This window comes from Oryza glaberrima, chromosome 1 (genome assembly GCF_000147395.1).
Source record: "Oryza glaberrima chromosome 1, OglaRS2, whole genome shotgun sequence".
NCBI lineage: Eukaryota > Viridiplantae > Streptophyta > Magnoliopsida > Poales > Poaceae > Oryza > Oryza glaberrima.
In genome coordinates, this window is record NC_068326.1 from 29851571 (window position 1) to 29872972 (window position 21402).

Sequence of the window (21402 nt, forward strand, 5' to 3'; positions counted from 1 at the left end):
ACCGCTAAGCTTTGACACTTTGTACCAGTTTTTCTTTTTGTGTGGGAATGGGACGTCCTGAAAATTCATCGCCAACCTGTCGTACCATACGTGCTCTCCATGCATCCAGCTATATCTCATCCTGCAGGAAATTGTGCTTAGAAAAAGAATTGGGCGATGTCAGAAAAATAAATACACCGAATACCTTTTGGTCGTTTCTTCATCATTCGATTGTTTGCCAACCGCCAGAGCTTAGAGATTGCACTGGAAACACAAGGGAATATATCACGGTTTCTTGACAAACGAATATCACGGAGAGGGTTTACCTTTTCGTTTTAAAAGTAAGAACCGTATTTCATCAGTTTATGAAAAACCGACTGAAAATCAATAAAAAATGAAAATCAATAAAACCGATGACTTTTAGTAAACGTCGTACATAAACCGAGTAATACAGGTCGGCTTCCACAAACGGAATATCATTGGTTTTCATGCAAACCGATCGGTTTAGTGAACCTGATCACGGTTAGGACTTGAGAATTACTAGTGTATCCCTATCCTAGACTCCATTTCGTCTGTTCCACTTTCGTCCAGAACGAGCCGGTTTAGGCCATTTCTAACCCAATAATTAGGATGGTGTCTATAATATTAAATAAACTGCCACCTAGAATGAAAAATGATATAGCAAGTGAATAAATGAGGAAAGAGAAGGAAAAGGTCTTGCATGCAACATGGTTTCTACACAACATTCAAGACATCATGTGAGATAAGTAGCATTAAATTTAAGTATGGAATAGTAGTGTTTGCATTGGGAGAGTAGTGTCTAGTACTAGTTTCTTGATGATGTGGAGTGTATGGAAACTATGTCTAGTGTCTTGGGTTGTGACTGGTCTTAGAGGGCTTGATTAGCATATGCCGAATCCTGTCCCGGCCCATCACAGGTAAAGCCCATAAATTGGCCCATGCTAAACGAGGCATTTGGAGGAGCGTGGAGACCGGCAGCCTGAATTTGAAGTCCACCGGATAAACCCCGTGTTCCTCTTCGAAAACCTCTCCTTGTTATCCTGTCCCCTTCCGAAGACCAAACCGGCTACCTGAACTTCGGTGCGCGTCCATGGAGCTCAACCCATCCGCTTCCCTCCCCTAGCTCTCTCTCGTCCACCTCGGGTTCCAACCGCAGCATCGGAGGCGGAGCCATGGCGTCGTGCTCCCGCACTTGGCTCCTCCCAGGTGACCTCTCGCCCCTCATTTCCAACCGCCAATTCGCACGGCTTAAGCGAACTCACCTCCCTCCAATACTCCGCAGGCATGGCGCCGCAGGCCACCGCCCAGACTGTTCCTCGCCTCCTCCAGTCCTTGGTAACTCCTCCCCCATCGGAATGCCCGAGAAAATTGCTGAAATTTTACCGCGTTCCCGTGCTCCCAGTTGTCATGGGTGCTGGGTATTTTTTTATTTTGGTTTGTGTTTGGTGCGTGCGCAGAAGGTGTTTGCTGGATTGCCTCACCGGAGAAGGGTGCTGTTTTCTGGTGTGTCGAGCAGAACGCGAAGAGGCAGGATCAGGAGCGTCAAGGACGACTCGCTCCATTTTGATCCATCTAAGATCGAGGCGCCACCGTACTCCAGTTACTTCGACTCCACGTCGGGCCAGCTCGAGCCGGCGTCGGGTGCTCGGGCAAGCATACCTGGGCAGGAGTACTGGCCGGAGGGCACTGCATCCCGCGTACGCGCTGCCCGTGCACCTGCACCGGTCGGGGAATCAGCTGGGACACCGTCGTTTGGTAAGAAGCCCGGGAGTAGAAGGAAAGGGTACAAGGAGCAGGTAGCATCAGCGACGGCAGGGAGAGGCACGGAGACCAGTGGAGATGAGGGAGAGTCGGTTGTGGCCATTGAGGCCTCATCAGATGAGACACTGGAGGAGACAAAGGATTCATTGGATGAGTACGTCGTTTATGAGATGCCCAAGGAAGAAAATTTGAGTGAATATGAGATGGACAAGATGATGGGACGGCCACACCCGTTCGTTGATCCGCAGAAGGCAATGTCTGTAGGGGAACCAAAATCTAGTGAAGAGCTGTGGTGGAACTGGAGGAGGAAGTCTGAGGAAAATGAAATGTGGTCAAGATGGCAGAGGAGGCGTCCAGATGTTGACACGGTTAGTTCTTGATTGGTTTGAACTTAATAAATGACTTATAAGTCTTTTTTACTAAAGTTTTTCTGCCTATTGTCACTTGTTAACATAATCTAGTAGCGAATATGATGTACACAGTATGGTTCTTATTCTCCACTCCTCCTGCTGCATGTCCACACCACAATTTTGAGGGTTTCAATTGTTTGTATGCTAGTCTTTGTATACCCTATTTTGATAGCACAAGGCACAAACACTAAGGTAGTACTCCCTTTGTCCCAAAATATAAGAACCTAGTATTGGATGGGACGCAGGATACTATATACTTTGGTTGGACACGTCCCATTCGGTACTAGGTTCTTATATTTTTGGGACGGAGGGAGTACATGTAGTTTTGTGTGTGCCAAAATATCCAACCAAAGTATAGTGTTTGTAGTGCTAATATTTCCAGAAGCCACAAAATGTCGTCATGATCATCGTATGCATCTTCTAGTGTATAAAAGATGCAAGCAGAGTAGTGTACACAGTGATGAGCTGGTATTTTTATTCTGGGAGTTCAAAATGAGATGAAATACTTAACCATATATCTTGGGTTCAGACAGAATTAGGTTCTTCATTAGCCTAGACTGGTAACATTTATAAGGATCTTCTGGGGTCATCTCTATTCCACGAATCCTAAAAGCTGTGTGGCTCAGTTGAACGCCTATTCCCCCATACTAAATCCACCACCTGGTAGATACACGTGCACAGCTTGCAGATGTGGCATTTCCTATACATGGCTTATCAATTTAATCTATATTGTTGGTTGATGTTTTTAACCTTTTTCATTATTCAGATTAGTGTTTCTTCTAACTTACAGCTCTGTGTCTTGTCAGTTATAATTTAAATTGTAACACTCATTTCATTATTGTAGGTCTTTGCAAAAGCAATGGCAGAAACTGGGCAGATCAAAATATTTGGGGACCACCCTACCAGAACAGAAGCTGCTCTTGCCAAGGCAAGAAGACATTTATTCAAAGAGGAAAGGTTGGCTGAATACTAGAAATTATTTTCTCAAAATTTAGTGATTTTGCTTTTCGTGGGTCTTCACCATATGTGAAAACCGTGCTTTTAATTTTAATATCTTCACCATATGTGCAATGATACTCTTTAAGCTTATGTAGACTCTTTAACTGACCTTTGGTATCCCCTCTTTGATTTATAACAAATATTTGATGGATGTTATTATGTCTAGTTGCCTACCTGCTGGTTTGTACTTCAATGTTACTTGTTATGACATCAGAAAAAAATATTGACACAACGTCCTTTCAACATGATATTTTACAGTATTCTTAAGGTATATAGTTCTATCTTGCCTTCCGTCCATTCTTATATTGGATATACAATGAAAACACAGGTTAGAAGCAGAACAAAGGAGACTAGAAGAAATAGGGCCAATAGCATACTATTCGGAATGGGTTGAAGCGTATAAAAACAAAGACACTTCACGAGAAGCTGTACAGAAACACTTTGAGGAGACTGGCGAAGATGAGAATACTCAACTTATAACAATGTTTCAACACCAAACTGCTGGGGAATTCCGTATCATGATGGGCACTGATGTTCGTATACAACGAGATCCTTTGGCAATGAGGATGCGGGAAGACCAGATCAAACAGAGTATATCTTCTTTTCTCAATCCTGATCATTTTATATTATTGACATCTACACGCCGCTTTTGCTGAATTTATACATGGTCCATCCTACAATAGCTTCTTTCTTTAATCGTATTTATTCTGTTAAAATATATTGTATGATAAATCCTGGAAATTGAGCACATATTATGATCTTAACTTAGCACAGAAGTAGTGTTGGCATTTACCTGAGAATATATTTGGAACATCCAAACTACTTGTTAACTTCTATGGTTTGTTTTTGAAATAAATACGACAAACCAAACTTTGTTTCCTGTCCTGCTTATAGACTGGCATGATCCTGGAACGGAAGTCACTGGGTTTGAACACAACATGACATGTTTTCTCCAGTTTCACGTGGCACTGTTGTGACTGTTTGTATTTTTATGATATCTACATTGTTTCTGTATAAATGCACCTAAAATGGTCTATTAGAAATGTTTACAACTAGTATATTCAAACAAGTATTTCAGGTATACCCTGGTGCAGTTTACATGGGAATAATCTTTCCATATTAAAATATGCAGTTTGGGGTGGTGATCCTGTTTACCCAACCATTAACTACGTTCATGATCCTGACGAAGTAGCGGACTACAGGGGTCCAGAATTTCATGAGCCTACACCTGAAGTTGTACCTTACTTGATGGAGGTATGTCGTAGTGCTTCCACACAACTTATAGTATTTCACAATGTGCTGCCTAAAATTTACTGGATTCATGACGATGTATGGTTATTGATTTGGAAAGCCATGGCTGCATAAGTATATGTTACCTGTTGTTATTTATAACAGTACAATAGTATAGCACAGTACTAACAATGCCAGTCATGCGACAACTGGCGCTAAGCTGCTAATAGGACTGATGAAGCTCTAACATGATATATCGCCTTTCCCCTTTTAAGCATGGTATAATGATAACAAAGGAAGAGCTATATGCCCGTTTAAATGAAGAGATGGAAGACATCAATCAGGACATTACGGTATACGTTTAACTGTACCTCTGGTTTGGTATTAATTGAATGCTGAGCATAGGCATCACAAATACCTCTTTTACTTATCCTGTCTTACCTTCTTGACAGTATCTTCCTGAAGTCAGAGATCCCATGGCTACTGCTGTTGATATTGGGGAGCATTCTGTGAGTATCCATCCTAAATGCTTCTATTTTTTACCAAAACCTCTCAGTACAGGAGAAATAAAAAATATGTAAATTCTGTTTCTTTGGGTTCATAACTGCAAAGTAATGCTAGATTATATAAAAGCTTCTCCATACAAACTTACGCGCATTTCACTGTGATGTTCTCTACTTTTCAAATAGTACAACGAAGATAGTGATGACGATGAGGAGGATGCTGACAAAGTTGTTGCGCAGCCTGAGTCACTAGAGGTATAATACTGTACTGTTTGCTTAATGGAAATGCATGCAATCTGCGACTCTCAATGTAGCCTTGCGAATTTCTTCTTATTACTGGCAATGGCAACAGATCTTTCAGTTCATATACATGCTTATTGGAAGCTGAATGCCTCTCTTGCTGTACATGGAAATAGTTGATTTATTGATGAGATAGTTATCGATACTTGTCCTACTTGAAAGCTTGTCATTCCTTTGTATTATACTGCTTTACCAATAGGATGATGAAGATGATGGTGATGATGCTGAGGATGCTGAAGGGAAGGTCAGTCGTAATTGGAGTGTTCTAAAAACTACCGGACAGGCTGAAAATCCAAAGGTACCTTTTCATTATTATCAGTTCTGTTCTAATGGAAAAAGTTCAGCCTTTTGGCACTAATAAATGCTGAGCGAGTAGCATTCTTGCCAGTCCAGCAGTCCTATTCACTATCTTGCCTAATTATGTGCATATGGTTTAATTTTGTGTAAATTCATGGAAGTAGTTTGTAACTGTATCAACTCCCACTCCAAGCACGTAACGTACCCTGTTGTAATGGATACATTCGTCAGTGATCACAACTCAGTAACTCACGGATGACTGCTTATTTCTTTCCATTTTTCTAGGAAAAGTCGAAGAAAGATCAACTGTCGCTAAAAGAAGCTATTGCAGATTCTGAGAACTTGACTGATTTTCTTATGGACTTCGAAGAAGATGAGTAATATCTGGGCATTTACTTTACTATGCTGCACGTTACACATGGTAAGCAAAGTAAAGCATAGCAGACTACCATTTATTCTTAATTTTTCAGAGAATATTTAACCAAAAGCCAGAGCTTGTTCTCTGGAAACTTCTGATCATAAAGCATCTGATGGTTTTTATCTAGTCATTTGACTTTAGGTTTAGTTGCTACAGTGCATACAAATAGATACCACTTGCCAGTAGTATTTGATATTTGGATGGTACAGTCATTCTTACCAATACATGCATGTGTGCAATGATTAAATAGTGCCTTAAGCCTTCGTGTGATGCTTTCCTAGGCTCAAAGCTGCATCCTTTATCTGCCTGAGGGATTCGGAAAAATCATCCAAAAGCTCATGACAATCTGGAAATTGTGCCTCGTCCACGGCAAGATTTACCATCATGGTGTTAACGTAACTTTGAAAATTCACGGTTAAGGCCTGCACAAGCAAACCAAACATTTAGATGTAAACTACGTCTTGCTAATCGCATCTGTACCGAGATTCCATGACAAAGGGAAAAAAATACTTTCACCATCTACAACGCTGAAGGATTATTCATCACTATGCACTTGTTATCCTTGTTATAAAAGTGTCATACAAGGGCTTAATTACTTCTTTTTTCAACAGATCAAAGCAATTAGTTTCAGTCAGATTACCTTATTTTCGCGATGACTTAGTGATATCTGCTAGACAGCTACCAGGCCATATTTCATGGGAAATTTTTGGTTTTTTTTTTCATTAGCAGATTTTTTTTTTTCATACTGTTTTTGCCACTAAGCCAAGGATCATCTCACGTTCGTCATTCATTTGTTTTTTAGCCCTAGCGACAAAAGTGCGATACTCATAGCAAAAACAAGGTATCATCATTGCTTAGTGGCAAAAAAAACCCTTCCCTGTCATAGATTTGAGGATCTGACATACTAACAAGTTAATGCAATTATTTAATTCTATGGCAAATATGCATTTCAGGGAACTTACTTCTGGAGGTCCATAGCCGCTAGGGGCAATGAAGACAACTGGATGCCCACAAAACTCCACCTGTTCAACTGGGCCGATCATGTTGGAGAATGATATGGTAGTATGAGAGATCATACGATGGAAGATTGCGGCCGCTGCCTGTTTGATTCACAAGTTGCAATGATATTAGGAACAAAGAAATCCACAGGGGATGTTTTTTGGCGCATGGCTCAAAATTTGGCGCTGTAATGCTCTTTCTAGGAAACAAGGAAGTTAACCACTGCCAACAACTGAGACTGTACACAATTTCTAGTGAATATCACAATCTTGTACACCTACGATTGTATTTTCTTGATAACTAAATTAGCATGGTTAGACAGCAAATACTAAATCAGGTATTCAGTTATACTTGGAGTATCCTGAAATCTATTGTTTTGTGAACTAAACCAGTGCTTGTCAATAGAAACAAAGTGATTATCGCATTGCCTGCCAAGATAATAATATAAGGATCAAGTTGCTGATGAGGCGATAGTACAATAAAGGACAAATTTACCTTGAGCCCAAAAAGTTTGAGGATCACTTCTGCAGCTAAATGAGTGAATACCACTTCTAATGAGCTCTTCTTCCTATCAACAACCTTCTTTGCTTTCCGAACGTAGTCTAGTGGATCTTTGTGCACGCCTATGAAGAACGGGAGGATTATGAAACCAAGTGCATTTCCCCATTTCACTTCATCCTCTCTGCCAGAATTGATCATATCTACGTATGCCTGGCCATTGAAATGGGAAAGAAATCACAATAGATTTTACCAGTCCAAAATTGCTACCACTACAAGTATAGCAACAACAATGTTCGGTCCTGTGAGCTTAAATTGTCAATCTTGAATCCAAGTATAATTATTACATGCAGGCTTGTGGTTGGCCTCAAATTGACAAGGAGGATCGATCTCAAACGTATATCCTCGTCAGTGTCCTTGTCACCTGCAAAGGAGAGCATGCAGCGTGGGAGTAAAGAACTACTGTATCAGCCAGGCCGCAATTTAAGAGCTACTGTATCAGCCAGGCAGCAGCTGCTGGAGCATGATTTTATTGGACGCAATTGGTCACCTGACTTCCGGTAGTAATAGCGCGACAGTGCGGAGTACGTGATCCCAACCAGCACATCATTGACCGTCTGCGAGAGTGCAGGCAAACATAAAGAGAGGAAATAAATCACCCCAGAACTTTTGCTGAGTGTTCTGTCCTTTGCTACAGTCAATTTGCAAGCAGGTGAAGTATAGAAATGGAGGGAAAATGATAGACAGAAAAAAATTCGTGTTTAATGATTATGTATACTAATATTTTATCCATTTTAAAATAAAAAATCTGATAATCGATATGGCATAATCTAGGAATACGAATCTAAACAAATCTATTATAGAGACGGAGAGAGTAGGTCCTATGTAGAAGATATTATTACTCCTACAGACCTACAGATTATAAGACAGCAACACTAGACCAAACTAACGAAAAACCATTAGTCTTAAAAATTTTATACTCTCTTTTTTCTTTTTTCACTTGTTAGCAGGATACTTTGACTACATGACTTCTAAAAGAGTATATGTAAAAAAAATTGTATTATCAAAGCATTTTGCATGCTAAATATAACTATACTATTTACGTTCATAAAAACATCGTAATTTTATTTAAAAAGATACTGGTCAAAGATAATATCATACTAGTCAATATAGTGGAGTACTTCTAATCTTAGATCAAGGCTAGAAAGTGACCAAAAACGAAATTCCGTAAATCAATTCTAAAATTTTAATTTTAAAGTTTTCTGCAATTTATATGCCGCTATATACTCAAACAAACAGGCTCGCTAAGAACTAAAGAAAACATCGCTTACGCAGTTCATGGCGTTCTTGACGAGCTTGACGTCATCAAGGCTAAGCCCCCGGTGCACGATGCGCTTCTGCTGGAACTCCCCGTGCTTCACCCGCTTGAACAGCGTGTGCGGATCCTTGAGGAACATGGTCGTGGCGAAGAAGCTCGCGACGTCCACCACGGTGTGCCACGCCAGCGCGACGAACGACCAGAGCCACGCGGCGAACGCCAGCGCGCCCGCCGACGCCGGCGGCCTGGGCCGCGCGTAGATCGCGCCGGCGCGCGTCGGCAGCGGCGGCATGGCGGGCAGCCTCGCCGGGTCGGCGGCGCTGCGCGTGCACGCCATGAGGAGCGTGAGCAGCGACATGCCGTCCCCGAGGGAGTGGTGCACGCGGATCGCCGTGGTGGCCGCCGCCTCCGACGTCGGGAAGTCCAGCACGTGGAACTCCCACAGCGGCCGCGACTCGTCCATGGGCTTGGTGGACAGCGACGCCACGTAGTCCTCCACCGCCTTGTCCGGGTCGGCCGCCACCGCGTCCATGTCCAGCTCCGGGTAGATGATGTGGTCGTCCAGGTTCACCGTCGTCCGCACCCACCGCGGGTTGCCGCCGTCCTCATCCGTCACCTGCACACGCACACACACGTACGTACCGTTCGTCAGATCAGCCCAAGCACCAGTGGCGAGCTCCTGGGCGCGCCGCCCGCGGTACGGCAGGTGTACGGACCGACCTGGATGCTGCGGAAGCGTGGGTAGCGCGCGAGCTGGGCGGCGATGCCGGCGCGGGCGACGGGGTCGTTCACCGGCGTGGCGATGCCGATCACCACGACGATGAAGAAGTCCTCCACGAGCCGCGCGGAGGGGCTGACGGGCTCCGGCGGCGTCGCCGCCGCAGCCCCCTTGCTGCCGCCGCCGCCGCCGTCGCCGACCCGGAACCCATTGCCGCCGTTGCTGCTCGTCGTGCGGACGGTGAGTTGCCGCTTCCGAAGGGCGGTGGCTGCGCCTGCACCCGCGTCCATCTCGTGTGGGCCGCGGCTTAACTGCGTCGCGCTAGCTAGAGAAAGTGTAGTGTAGTGAGCTGGTTTTGCATGGGCAATGCGCGCGTCCACCGCCTAGCTAGACCGAGAAACCTGTTCCGATATATAGGCCAGAAATGAGACGAGCGTTGTGTTGGTGGTAGTGCAGGGTATTCATGTGGGGACTGGGCGCGCGTCATCCGTCCGTGACCAGGGCCGACGATTCAACCAGGGGAAAAAAAAACAGGGCTCCCGTGAGGAAGCGGCATCTTGTCTCCGCCGGAAATAGAGCTCTTTGTTGTTGTAGAGTAGAGATATACAGTATACATTGCGTGATCCAGTCTGTGTTTAGTTCACACCAAAATTGAAAGTTTGGTTGAAATTGGAACGATGTGACGGAAAAGTTGGAAGTTTGTGTGTGTAGAAAAGTTTTTGATGTGATTGAAAAGTTGGAAGGTTGAAAAAAAAATTTGTAACTAAACACCGGCCCAATTGATTTCTTTTATGCATCAAATTGTGAATATGTAATATTTAGTTGTTCGAATTATATGCTCTATAATGATAGACTATGGGCATATTCCGATTACCGCTAAAATATAAATATTTTTTAGAATTTGCCGATGTTAAAATTAGCAAGTTGACTATATTGCTAAAGTTTGATAGGATAAGCTAAATATATTGTTATCAAAATTCTTTACGTTATCAATGTTTGGTAACAAACTTCATGCATCCACATGTTTGTGTTTTTTTTTAAATGATATGGTTCAATGTCACAAATCTGAATAGGCTCTAGAACTTCATTGAAATAAGGATGGAAATATTTTTCTCGGCGAGAAATAAATTTTATTATCTTATTAAAGCAAAACCGTAGTTTCATCACCGATCGAACCGATGGACTGGTGACAGAGGGTTGACTAGGAGAACTGTGTCATGAGTCGTGACCGTACAGCCGCCAACTGCCAACGGAATGTGTTAATGCTACTAGCTTTCACGACAAATCGACGTGATTAATTATGCACGATGAGCTCGCCAGATGCGAGCTTGCGGGTCGGATTCCTAAATGTGATAGCGATCTTACATTCAGGCGATGGTGTCCAATGGCAGTTGGTCAAAACTTGCCTAGATGGTTCGAGATTTCTTATTAATGACGTGATATATACTCCTCGGTTTCATTTTAATTGAAGTTTTAGACAATGACACGGTTTACAAAATATATACACAATAAATAAATACATATTTGTTTTTATTATATTGCTTTGAAAGACAATCTATATGTTGTCCTAGTTTCTTTAAACTAAATATATTTAAAGTTATTGATGGTCAAATTTATAAAAGTTTGATCTTAATCTTGTTCAAAACGTTTTATTATAGAACCAGAGGGAGTATAGAAATAACTTGAATGATGTACCACTTTGGCGCTGGCAACAACATAAAGAAAGGGGTCCATGCCGTGTGCCAGGTATACTCGTATTTGTGAACGTACTAATGTTAATTAACGCGTACATCGTCCATATATGCTCAAGTCTCTCAGACTGATCTATACTGCTACCAATCACCTACATGATTTAATATGTACACAGTTCATGCCATGGCAAACGGAGATTTTATTATGTAGATCCGCAGGCGTGAGGCTTCTTGTGTTTCCTTAATTAATTGCTAGTGCATCTTTGGAGTGCAAATATCTGCCAGCTTCATTGTGGGACACGAAAAATCCATGAACGGCCCAACGATATATAATTAATTCGCAGGCAAACACCCGTGTGCCTGCGGTGTGATTGTGTTCCTTTCAACTAGAATCAACGACAATTCGTGTTACTACGCGCAAACGAAATACGGAGTTACTAGGTACTCCATCTGGTTATAAATATTGAATATTTTAATTTTAAATTCTAGCCATCTACAATTTCTCAATTACAGCTTTCAAAAATAGGGTATATGAAAATCGATAAATTTTGCTACAAGACATCAGAAATATGTATAATTTACTGATAGATATTGTAAAAACATGTCATGGCTAAAAGACATCCTAGAAAATTAGTGATTTGCTGAAAATGACACTTCTGACTCGATTGGAGAGAAAAGTTCTTCAAATAGACGACAATATATCCCCCTAGGGTCACTTGCTTCAAACATGGTGTTGGAGTAAAAATTTAGAATTTATGGAACTCTAAATCTGCCACTACCATAAATACATCACTAGAGCATATATCATATTTCATCTTCAATTCTTTCTCGGGTAAGATATCTACCAACAAATTACACAATTTAAAGTGTCCTATAGCAAAATTTATCATGAAAATTTGTCTTGAAAAATACTATTCTAATAGCATAAACCTATTATTAGTTTTTATAAATTTATTCTAGTTTAAAATTTATGATTAGAATTTTTAAAAACTTAATCAAATATTGTTCTGAATATTAAATATTTGTGACTAGCTAGAGTGAGTACAAGGAGTACAGTACAAGAGCAAATGTGTTTTACATAGTATACTATATGCTTGGCCTCCATGCATGCTTATGTCTCAACGTCCTAGAAGGAGGCCTCGGGATTTGTTGGAAATTTGTCTCCCGAAATCTGGAGCTCTCCAAAACCACTTGAGTTTTTTTAATTGAATTTCAAATGAAATTTATCAAAATTTATGAAATTCGTCATATCACTGGCCTAGCACTAGCATCTTGACCCTTCAATGAAAGTGTGAACCTTAACAGACTTACTCCCTCCGTCTCAAAAATACTCAACCTAGGAGAAGATGCGACCCTCCCAGTACAACGAATCTAGACAACTTCTCTGTCACATCATCTCCTAGGTTAAGTTTTTTTTTTTTGACAGAGGGAGTATAAAATAAGCCCAAAAAAAGAGTCAGGGGTTAAGAACTCTAGTGAAAAAGTTTGTGGAATAAATAGACTTTATTTCCTAAATTTTATTAAAAATACTATCCTAAAGTACTACTCCCTCCGGTTTCAGAACTGTTAGACATTTTGAGATTTACTTGGTCACCAAAGACTTATTAGCCCTTGCATGTATACATACATTCCCAGGGATGGCAATGCTTCGATCCCCACATGCACAAAATTCAATGGTGGACTCAATCCACTAGACTACATTAGAGCAAGGCTAATAAGAACAAGTTTAATAGTATAGCCAACTACTAGCTCCAATTCATTTATAGTCAATCTAATAGCTCATTCGAGTCCGTGCTACAGCTGACTATAAATCTGTAGTCCGCTGCTCTTATCTCTCCTTATTTATCTCCTTAAAATATGTTTGTTGCTGGCTTATAGCATGCTATTGCACCTGCTCTAATACAGCCGACCTGTTGGCTATAAGGTTTTTTGTGGTCTTCTCTCACCCACCCATATAATAGTTAGCTCTTTACAATTATAGGGCTCACTTGATTCTCTCATAGAGTTTATTGGTTCTTGTGTCCAAGTCGGTTGTAAGTTTACAGCCCACTTCTTCTCTTCTCAACATCAGCATTTAGTCGGCTTATAGCCTACTATTATACTTGCTCTTAGAATTTCAAGTATAATGTGCAAACTACCGTATTTAATATGGGCATAATAGAGAATAGGCACCCAAATAAATCCCTCCTTGTATATGAGATCATGTCTAAAACGTTAAGATTATTTTTGAAACTGGAGGGAGTACTTCTCACTCCAACTACTGTCAATTTAAATTTCTCCCCATCTTACTTCTCAACCACCCTCTCTCTTCTAAACACTGCTTTGTTTAACGAGGACGTATAGATCATTTACCTTCCTTCCCAATTTGTCTTATAAATGCTAGAATTGTTTAACGAGTCTGTTTCTTTGGGTTCATAACTGCAAAGTAATGTAGATTACATACAAGCTTCTCCATACAAACTTATGCGCATTTCACTGTGATGTTCTCTACTTTTCAAATAGTACAACGAAGATAGTGATGATGAGGAGGATGCTGACAAAGTTTTTGCGCAGCCTGAGTCACTAGAGGTATAATACTGTACTGTTTACTTGATGGAAATGCATGCAATCTGCGGTTCTCAAATTAGCCTTGCAAATTTCTTCTTATTACTGGCAGTGACAACAGATCTTTCAGTTCATATACACATGCTTATTGGAGGCTGAATGCCTCTCTTGCAGTACACATGGAAATAGTTGATTTATTGATGAGATAGTTATCGATACTTTTTTTTTATTAGAGAAGGGTATTTTTTACCCAGCCTCTACATCCAACGGATATATACGGCCATTGAAATAGGGAATTTAGCCCCGCAAACCCAATCTGAAATTCGCTCCATAGGAGATTTGAACTCAAGGGTATTTTGGCCATTGAAATAGGGAACTTAGCACTCAAAGGTATTTTTTTACCCGGCCTCTACATCCAACGGATATATACGGCCATTGAAATAGGGAACTTAGCCCCGCAAATAACCCAATTTGAAATTTGCTTCATAGGAGATTTGAACTCAGGACCTTGGGGTACTACTCAGGTCACTATAACCACTAGGCTATATGCCCTTTCGTAGTTATCAATACTTGTCCTACTTGAAAGCTTGTCATTCCTTTGTATTATACTGCTTTACCAATAGGATGATGAAGATGATGGGGATGATGCTGAGGATGCTGAAGGGAAGGTCAGTCGTAATTGGAGTGTTCTAAAGACTGCCGGACATTCTGAAAAGCCAAAGGTACCTTTTCATTATTATCAGTTGTGTTCTAATGGAAAAAAGTGCAGCCTTTTGGCACTAACAAATGCTGAGCGAGTAGCATTCTTGCCAGTCCTATTCATGAGTCTTGCCTAATCATGTGCATATGGTTTAGAAAATTCATGGAAGTGTCTAATGCATGCATAGAGTTTGTAACTGTATCAACTCCCACTCCAAGCACGTAACGTACCCTGTCGTAATGGATACATTCGTCAGTGATCACAACTCAGTAACTCACGGAAAACTCGAAGAAAGATCAACTGTCACTAAAAGAAGCTATTGCAGATTCTGAGAACTTGACTGATTTTCTTATGGACTTTGAAGAAGATGAGTAATATCTGGGCATTTACTTTACTATGCTACACGTACGTTACACATGGTAAGCAAAGTAAAGCATAGCAGACCACCATTTATTCTTATTTTTTCAGAGAATATTTAACCAAAAGCCAGAGCTTGCTCTCTGGAAACTTCTGATCATAAAACATCTGATGGTTTCATTTGACTTTAGGTTTAGTTGCTACAGTGCATACAAATAGATACCACTTACCAGTAGTATTGGATATTTGGATGGTACTCCCTCCGTACTCGTAAAGGAAGTCGTTTAGGACAGCGACACGGTCTATAAAACACAACTTTAACTTCTTGTTTCTATAAAAATATTTATTGAAAAGTGATATATGTGTGCTTTTATGAAAGTATTTTTCAAGATAATTTTATTCAAACTCAACAATTTGAAAGTTATGTATATCACTTTTCAAACTCAACGATTTGAGAGTTATTTATGATTTATATTTTCAAGGTTTACCTTAAATATTATCCTAAACGACTTCCTTTACGAGTCCGGAGGGGGTACAATCATTCTTACGAATACATGCATGTGTGCAATGATTAAGTAGTGCCTTAAGCCTTGGTGTGATGCTTTCCTAGGCTCAAAGCTGCATCCTTTATCTGCCTGAGGGATTCGGAAAAATCATCCAAAAGCTCATGACAATCTGGAAATTGTGCCTCGTCCACGGCAAGATTTACCATCATGGTGTTAACGTAACTTTGAAAATTCACGGTTAAGGCCTACACAAGCAAACCAAACAGTTAGATGTAAATTAGGTCTTGCTCATCACATCTGTACCCAGATTCCATGACAAAGTGAAAAAAATACTTTCACCATCTACAACGCTGAAGGATTATTCATCACTATGCACTTGTTATCCTTGTTATAAAAGTGTCATACAAGGGCTTAATTACTTCTTTTTTCAACGGATCAAAGCAATTAGTTTCAGTCAGATTACCTTATTTTCGCGATGACTTAATGATATATGGTAGACAGCTACCAGGCTATATTTCATGGGAATTTTTTGGGGTTTTTTTTTTCATACTGTTTTTGCCACTAAGCCAAGGATCATCGCATGTTCTGACGTTCGTCATTCATTTGTTTTTTAGCCCTAGTGACAAAAGTGAGATGCTCATAGCAAAAACAAGGTATCATCATTCCTTAGTGGCAAAAAAACCCTTCCCTGTCATAGATTTGAGGATCTGACATACTAACAAGTTAATGCAATTATTTAATTCTAGGGCAAATATACATTTCAGGGAACTTACTTCTGGAGGTCCATAGCCGCTAGGGGCAATGAAGACAACTGGATGCCCACAAAACTCCACCTGTTCAACTGGGCCGATCATGTTGGAGAATGATATGGTAGTATGAGAGATCATACGATGGAAGATAGCAGCTGCTGCCTGTTTGATTCACAAGTTGCAATGATATTAGGAACAAAGAAATCCACAGGGGATGTTTTTTTGGCGCATGACTCAAAATTTGGCGGTGTAATGCTCTTTCTAGGAAACAAGGAAGTTAGCCACTGCCAACAACTGGGACTGTACACAATTTCTAGTGAATACCACAATCTTGTACACCTACGAATTGTATTTTCTTGATAACTAAATTAGCATGGTTAGGCAGCAAATACTAAATCAGGTATTCAGTTATACTTGGAGTATCCTGAATTCTCGATTGTTTTTTGAATTAAACCAGTGCTTGTCAATAGAAACAAAGTGATTATCGCATTGCCTGCCAAGTTAATAATATAAGGATCAAGTTCTTGATGAGGCGATGGTACGATAAAGGACAAATTTACCTTGAGCCCAAAAAGTTTGAGGATCACTTCTGCAGCTAAATGAGTGAATACCACTTCTAACGAGCTCTTCTTCCTATCAACAACCTTCTTTGCTTTACGAACGTAGTCTAGTGGATCCTTGTGCATGCCTATGAAGAACGGGAGGATTATGAAACCAAGTGCGTTTCCCCATTTCACTTCATCCTCTCTGCCAGAATTGATCATATCTACGTATGCCTGTGGCCATAGAAATGGGAAAGAAATCATAATAGATTCTACCAGTCCAAAATTGCTACCACTACAAATATACTAGCAACAACAATGTTTGGTCCTGTGAGCTTAAATGGCCAATCTTGAGCCCAAGTGTAATTATTACATGCAGGCTTGTGGTTGGCCTCAAATTGACAAGGAGGATCGTTCTCAAACGTATATCCTCGTCAGTGTCCGTGTCACCTGCAAAGGAGAACAAGCAACGTGGTGCAAAGGAGAACAAGCAACGTGGGAGTAAAAAACTAGTACTACTGTATCAGCCAGGCCGCAATTTAAGGTGGTGTTTGATCTAGAGATTTAATTTTAGTCTCTATATTTAGATACTAATTTAGAGTATTAAATATAGACTACTTATAAAACTAATTACAAAAATGAAAGCTAATTCGCGAGACAAAATTTTTAAGCCTAATTAATCCATAATTAGATAATGTTTACTGTAGCATCATATAGGCTAATCATGGATTAATTAGGCTCAATAGATTCGTCTCGCGAATTAGTCCAAGATTATGAATGGGTTTTATTAATAGTCTACATTTAATATTTATAATTAGTGTCCAAACATCCAATGTGATAGGGACTTAAAATTTATCAGCCAAGCAGCAGCTGCTGTATCAGCCAAAATTGGTTACCTGACTTCCGGTAGTAATATCGTGATAGTGCAGAGTACGTGATCCCAACCAGCACATCATTGACTGTCTGCGAGAGTGAAGGCAAACATAAAGAGAATGAAATAAGGGACGCTAAAATTGAAAGTCTAATTGAAATTAGAATGATGTGATGAAAAAGTTAAAAGTTTATATGTAGGAAAGTTTTGATGTGATGAAAAAATTAGAAGTTTAAAGAATTATTTTGGAACTAAACACAACGTAAATCTCCCCAGAGCTTTTGCCGAGGGCTCTGTCCTTTGCTACAGTCAACTTGCAAACAGGTGAAGTATAGAAATGGAGGGAAAATGATAGACAGAAAAAAAAATTCGTGTTTAATGATATTTGTATACTAATATTTTATCCATTTTAAAATAAAAAATCTAATAAACAATACGACATACATATTCAAATAATACAAATATAAACAAATCTATTTCAGAGACGGAGAGAGCAGGTCCTGTGGAAGATATTTTTACTGCTAAAGACCTACGGAGTACAGTTTATAAGACAGCGACACTCGACCAAACTAACGAAAAAACATTAGTCTCAAATTTTTACATTCCCTTTGTTCTTTTTTCACTTGTTAGCAGGATACTTTGACCACATGACTTCTAAAAGAGTATATGTAAAAAGATTTGTATTACCAAAGCATTTTAGATGCTAAATATAACTATACTATTTACGTTCATCAAAACAACGTAATTTTCTTTAAAAAGATACTGGTCAAAGATAATATCATACTCCTAGTCAATATAGTGGAGTACCTAATCTTAGATCAAGGCTACACTACTAGAAAAATAGTTTTTACACAGGCGGCCAAAAAGGTTTTCGCAGGCGGGGGAGTCATCCGCAGCTATCCCATCGCCTGTGAAAATAGGTTATTTTCGCATGCGGGTCCATGGCCCGCCTGCGAAAATAAAGCGAGGGAACAAAAAAAAAAAATCCGGCGCTACCCGCCGGCGCCGGCATCCCCCTCCGGCTGATGGCTCTCCACCTCTGTCCGGTGCCGTTGCTCGAGGGCGAGGGGAGCGCCGCCTTTGCCACCGCTGCCGGCTGGCTCCCCTCTTCCGTCCAGATCTGGGAGGGGAGCGGCCGGTGCTGTCTGCGCCGCCGCCGCCGTCGGTGTCTGGGGGGAAGGAAGTTGGTGCCCAGAGCCGCCGCCGCTCCTCTTGGCAGCCGCCTCCTCCTCTCCTTGTGCGCGCCGACCAGGCCATCGGTTCCTCTGACGTCGTCGCGGCCTCCTTCCTCTCGTCGCCGCCAACCTCCCGCCACCGCCGCCGCCGCACGCGTGGCCACTGCCCTCACCCCGCCCTCCGGCCGCTGGCCACCGCCCTCCGCCGCCGCCTCCAATGGTAGACGCCGCGCGCCCTACGCCGCCGTCAACGCCGGGGAGAGGAGGAGAGGTGAGGGGTGGGGAGAGGTGCGGGAGAGAGCTGAGAGGTGAGGGAAAGAGGACATAGAAAAAATCTAGGGTATGTAGCCTCTATTTGTATTCGCTATGTATTTTCGCAGGCGGACCATATTTTTGCAGGCGGACCACTTATATGGTCCGCCTGTGAAAAGCGGGCAGTGGGTTTCACCTCGATTTGTATTTTTGTAGGCATCTATTTGGCTCCAATGGTCATACCCGTCTGGAAAAATAAAAGACCAATGTTGCTAAAAATTACTCCCTCCATTTCATAATATAAAGCACAATTACTTTTTTTTAAATGTTCCATAATATAACGTATGCATGCATGTAGGCAATTAACTATGGCCCCTTCTCCATTAAATTATTATTTTTTAAAATCATGCACTCTCATGTTCCCTAATTCTATTAGATTCATGCATTGTATTTATTAGGATGATCCAAACTACAAGATGATAATAATTATTTCTTGGTCTTTTAGTTAGGGATGGTTATGCCTTATATTTTGGAATGGATGGAATATTTTTCTAGTAGTGGTAGAAAGTGACCAAAAATGAAATTCTTAAATTTTAATTTTAAAGTTTTCTGCAATTTATATGCCGCTATACTCAAACAAACAGGCTCGCTAAGAACTAAAGAAAACATCGCTTACGCCGTTCATGGCGTTCTTGACGAGCTTGACGTCATCAAAGCTAAGCCCCCGGTGCACGATGCGCTTCCGCTGGAACTCCCCGTGCTTCACCCGCTTGAACAGCGTGTGCGGGTCCTTGAGGAACATGGTCGTGGCGAAGAAGCTCGCGACGTCCACCACGGTGTGCCACGCCAGCGCGACGAACGACCAGAGCCACGCAGCGAACGCCAGCGCGCCCGCCGACGCCGGCGGCCTGGGCCGCGCGTAGATCGCGCCGGTGCGCGTCGGCAGCGGCGGCATGGCAGGCAGCCTCGCCGGGTCGGCGGCGCTGCGGGTGCACGCCATGAGGAGCGTGAGCAGCGACATGCCGTCCCCGAGGGAGTGGTGCACGCGGATCGCCGTGGTGGCCGCCGCCTCCGACGTCGGGAAGTCCAGCACGTGGAACTCCCACAGCGGCCGCGACTCGTCCATGGGCTTGGTGGACAGCGACGCCACGTAGTCCTCCACCGCCTTGTCCGGGTCGGCCGCCACCGCGTCCATGTCCAGCTCCGGGTAGATGATGTGGTCGTCCACGTTCAGCGTCGTCCGCACCCACCGCGGGTTGCCGCCGTCCTCATCCGTCACCTGCACACGCGCGCGCACACACACTCGTGCCGTTCGTCAGCTCAAGCACCAGCGGCGAGCTCATGGGCGCGCCGCGCGCGGCAAGGCAGGTGCACGGACCGACCTGGATGCTGCGGAAGCGTGGGTAGCGCGCGAACTGGGCGGCGATGCCGGCGCGGGTGACGGGGTCGTTCACCGGCGTGGCAATGCCGATCACCACGACGATGAAGAAGTCCTCCAGGAGCCGCGCGGAGGGGCTGACGGGCTCCGGCGGCGTCGCCGCCGCCGCCCCCTTGCCGCCGCCGACCCGGAACCCATTGCCGCCGTTGCTGCTCGTCGTGCGGACGGTGAGTTGCCGCTTCCGCAGGACGGTGTCGGTGTCTGCACCCGCCGCGTTCATCTCGTGTGGGCCGCGGCTTAACTGCGTCGCCCGTCGCGCGCTAGCTAGCTAGAGAAAGTGTATAGTGTAGTGAGCTGAGCTGGTTTTGCATGGGCATGCGCGCGTCCACCGCCTAGCTAGACCGAAACACATGTTCCGATATATAGGCCAGAAATGAGACGAGTGGTGTGTTGGTGGTAGTGCAGGGTATTCATATGGGGGACTGGGCGTTATCGGTCCGTCTCATTTCTGGTGGTAGTGCAGGGTATTCATGTGGGTACTGGGTGTTGAAAATACTGGACCTGGCCGACGGTTCAACCAGGGGGAAAAAAAACAGGGCTCCCATGAGGAAGCGGCATCTTGTCTCCGCCGGAAATAGAGCTCTTTGTTATTGTAGAGTAGAAATATACAATATACATTGCGTGCTCCAATTGATTTCTTTTATGCATCAAATTGTGAATATGTAATATTTAGTTGTTTGAATTATAGGCTTTATAATGATAGACTATGGGCATATTCAGATTACTGCTAAAATATAAATATTTTTTAGAATTTGCCAATGTTAAAATTAGCAAGTCGACTATACACTGCTAAAGTTTGATAGGATAAGCTAAATATGTTGCACCAAAATTCTTTAGGCATTATTAATATTTGGCAACAAACATCATGCATCCACGTGTTTGTGATTTTTTTTTAAAAAAATGATATGGTTCAATGTCACAAATCTGAATAGGCTTTAGAACTTCATTAAAATAAAGATGGAAATATCTTTTTAGGCGAGAAATAAATTTTCGGAGTATTATCTGTAAGCAAAACCGTAGTTTGATCGCCGATCGAACCGACGGACTGGTGAACAGAGGGTTTGACTAGGAGTACTGTGTCATGAGTCGTGACCGTACAGCCGCCAACTGCCAACAGAATGTGTTA

The 21402-nt window shown here is 42.3% G+C and overlaps 2 protein-coding genes across 5 annotated transcripts; one reads left to right on the plus strand and one right to left on the minus strand.

Annotated features, from left to right (window-relative positions):
- Positions 1 to 1013: 1013 nt before the first annotated feature.
- On the plus strand, positions 1014 to 14522 carry LOC127772929 (protein PLASTID TRANSCRIPTIONALLY ACTIVE 12, chloroplastic). Of its 2 annotated transcripts, XM_052298932.1 has the most exons (11): positions 1017 to 1206; positions 1283 to 1335; positions 1458 to 2129; positions 3016 to 3128; positions 3499 to 3761; positions 4303 to 4424; positions 4676 to 4753; positions 4853 to 4909; positions 5090 to 5158; positions 5403 to 5501; positions 5786 to 5921. In XM_052298932.1, the coding sequence occupies exons 1-11, from the start codon at positions 1173 to 1175 to the stop codon at positions 5879 to 5881; spliced, it is 1656 nt and encodes a 551-aa protein (XP_052154892.1). In that variant the 5' UTR covers positions 1017 to 1172; the 3' UTR covers positions 5882 to 5921. The 2 variants fall into 2 exon arrangements, with proteins under 2 accessions (XP_052154885.1, XP_052154892.1); XM_052298925.1 differs by lacking the exons at positions 5403 to 5501; positions 5786 to 5921 and adding an exon at positions 14310 to 14522 and having other exon boundaries at positions 1014 to 1206.
- On the minus strand, positions 6087 to 20641 carry LOC127772942 (wax ester synthase/diacylglycerol acyltransferase 11-like). 3 transcript variants are annotated; one of them, XM_052298952.1, is made up of 7 exons: positions 20221 to 20575; positions 8747 to 9349; positions 7966 to 8032; positions 7763 to 7839; positions 7413 to 7628; positions 6881 to 7018; positions 6087 to 6340 (listed from the first exon to the last, which is right to left on the minus strand). In XM_052298952.1, exons 1-7 carry the CDS (start codon positions 20494 to 20496, stop codon positions 6173 to 6175), a joined length of 1545 nt encoding a protein of 514 aa, XP_052154912.1. In that variant the 5' UTR covers positions 20497 to 20575; the 3' UTR covers positions 6087 to 6172. The 3 variants fall into 3 exon arrangements, with proteins under 3 accessions (XP_052154912.1, XP_052154903.1, XP_052154918.1); XM_052298943.1 differs by lacking the exon at positions 20221 to 20575 and adding an exon at positions 9454 to 9993; XM_052298958.1 differs by lacking the exons at positions 6087 to 6340; positions 6881 to 7018; positions 7413 to 7628; ... (1 more) ...; positions 7966 to 8032; positions 8747 to 9349 and adding exons at positions 14896 to 15494; positions 16023 to 16160; positions 16559 to 16774; ... (1 more) ...; positions 17437 to 17503; positions 19515 to 20117 and having other exon boundaries at positions 20221 to 20641.
- Positions 20642 to 21402: the final 761 nt, after the last annotated feature.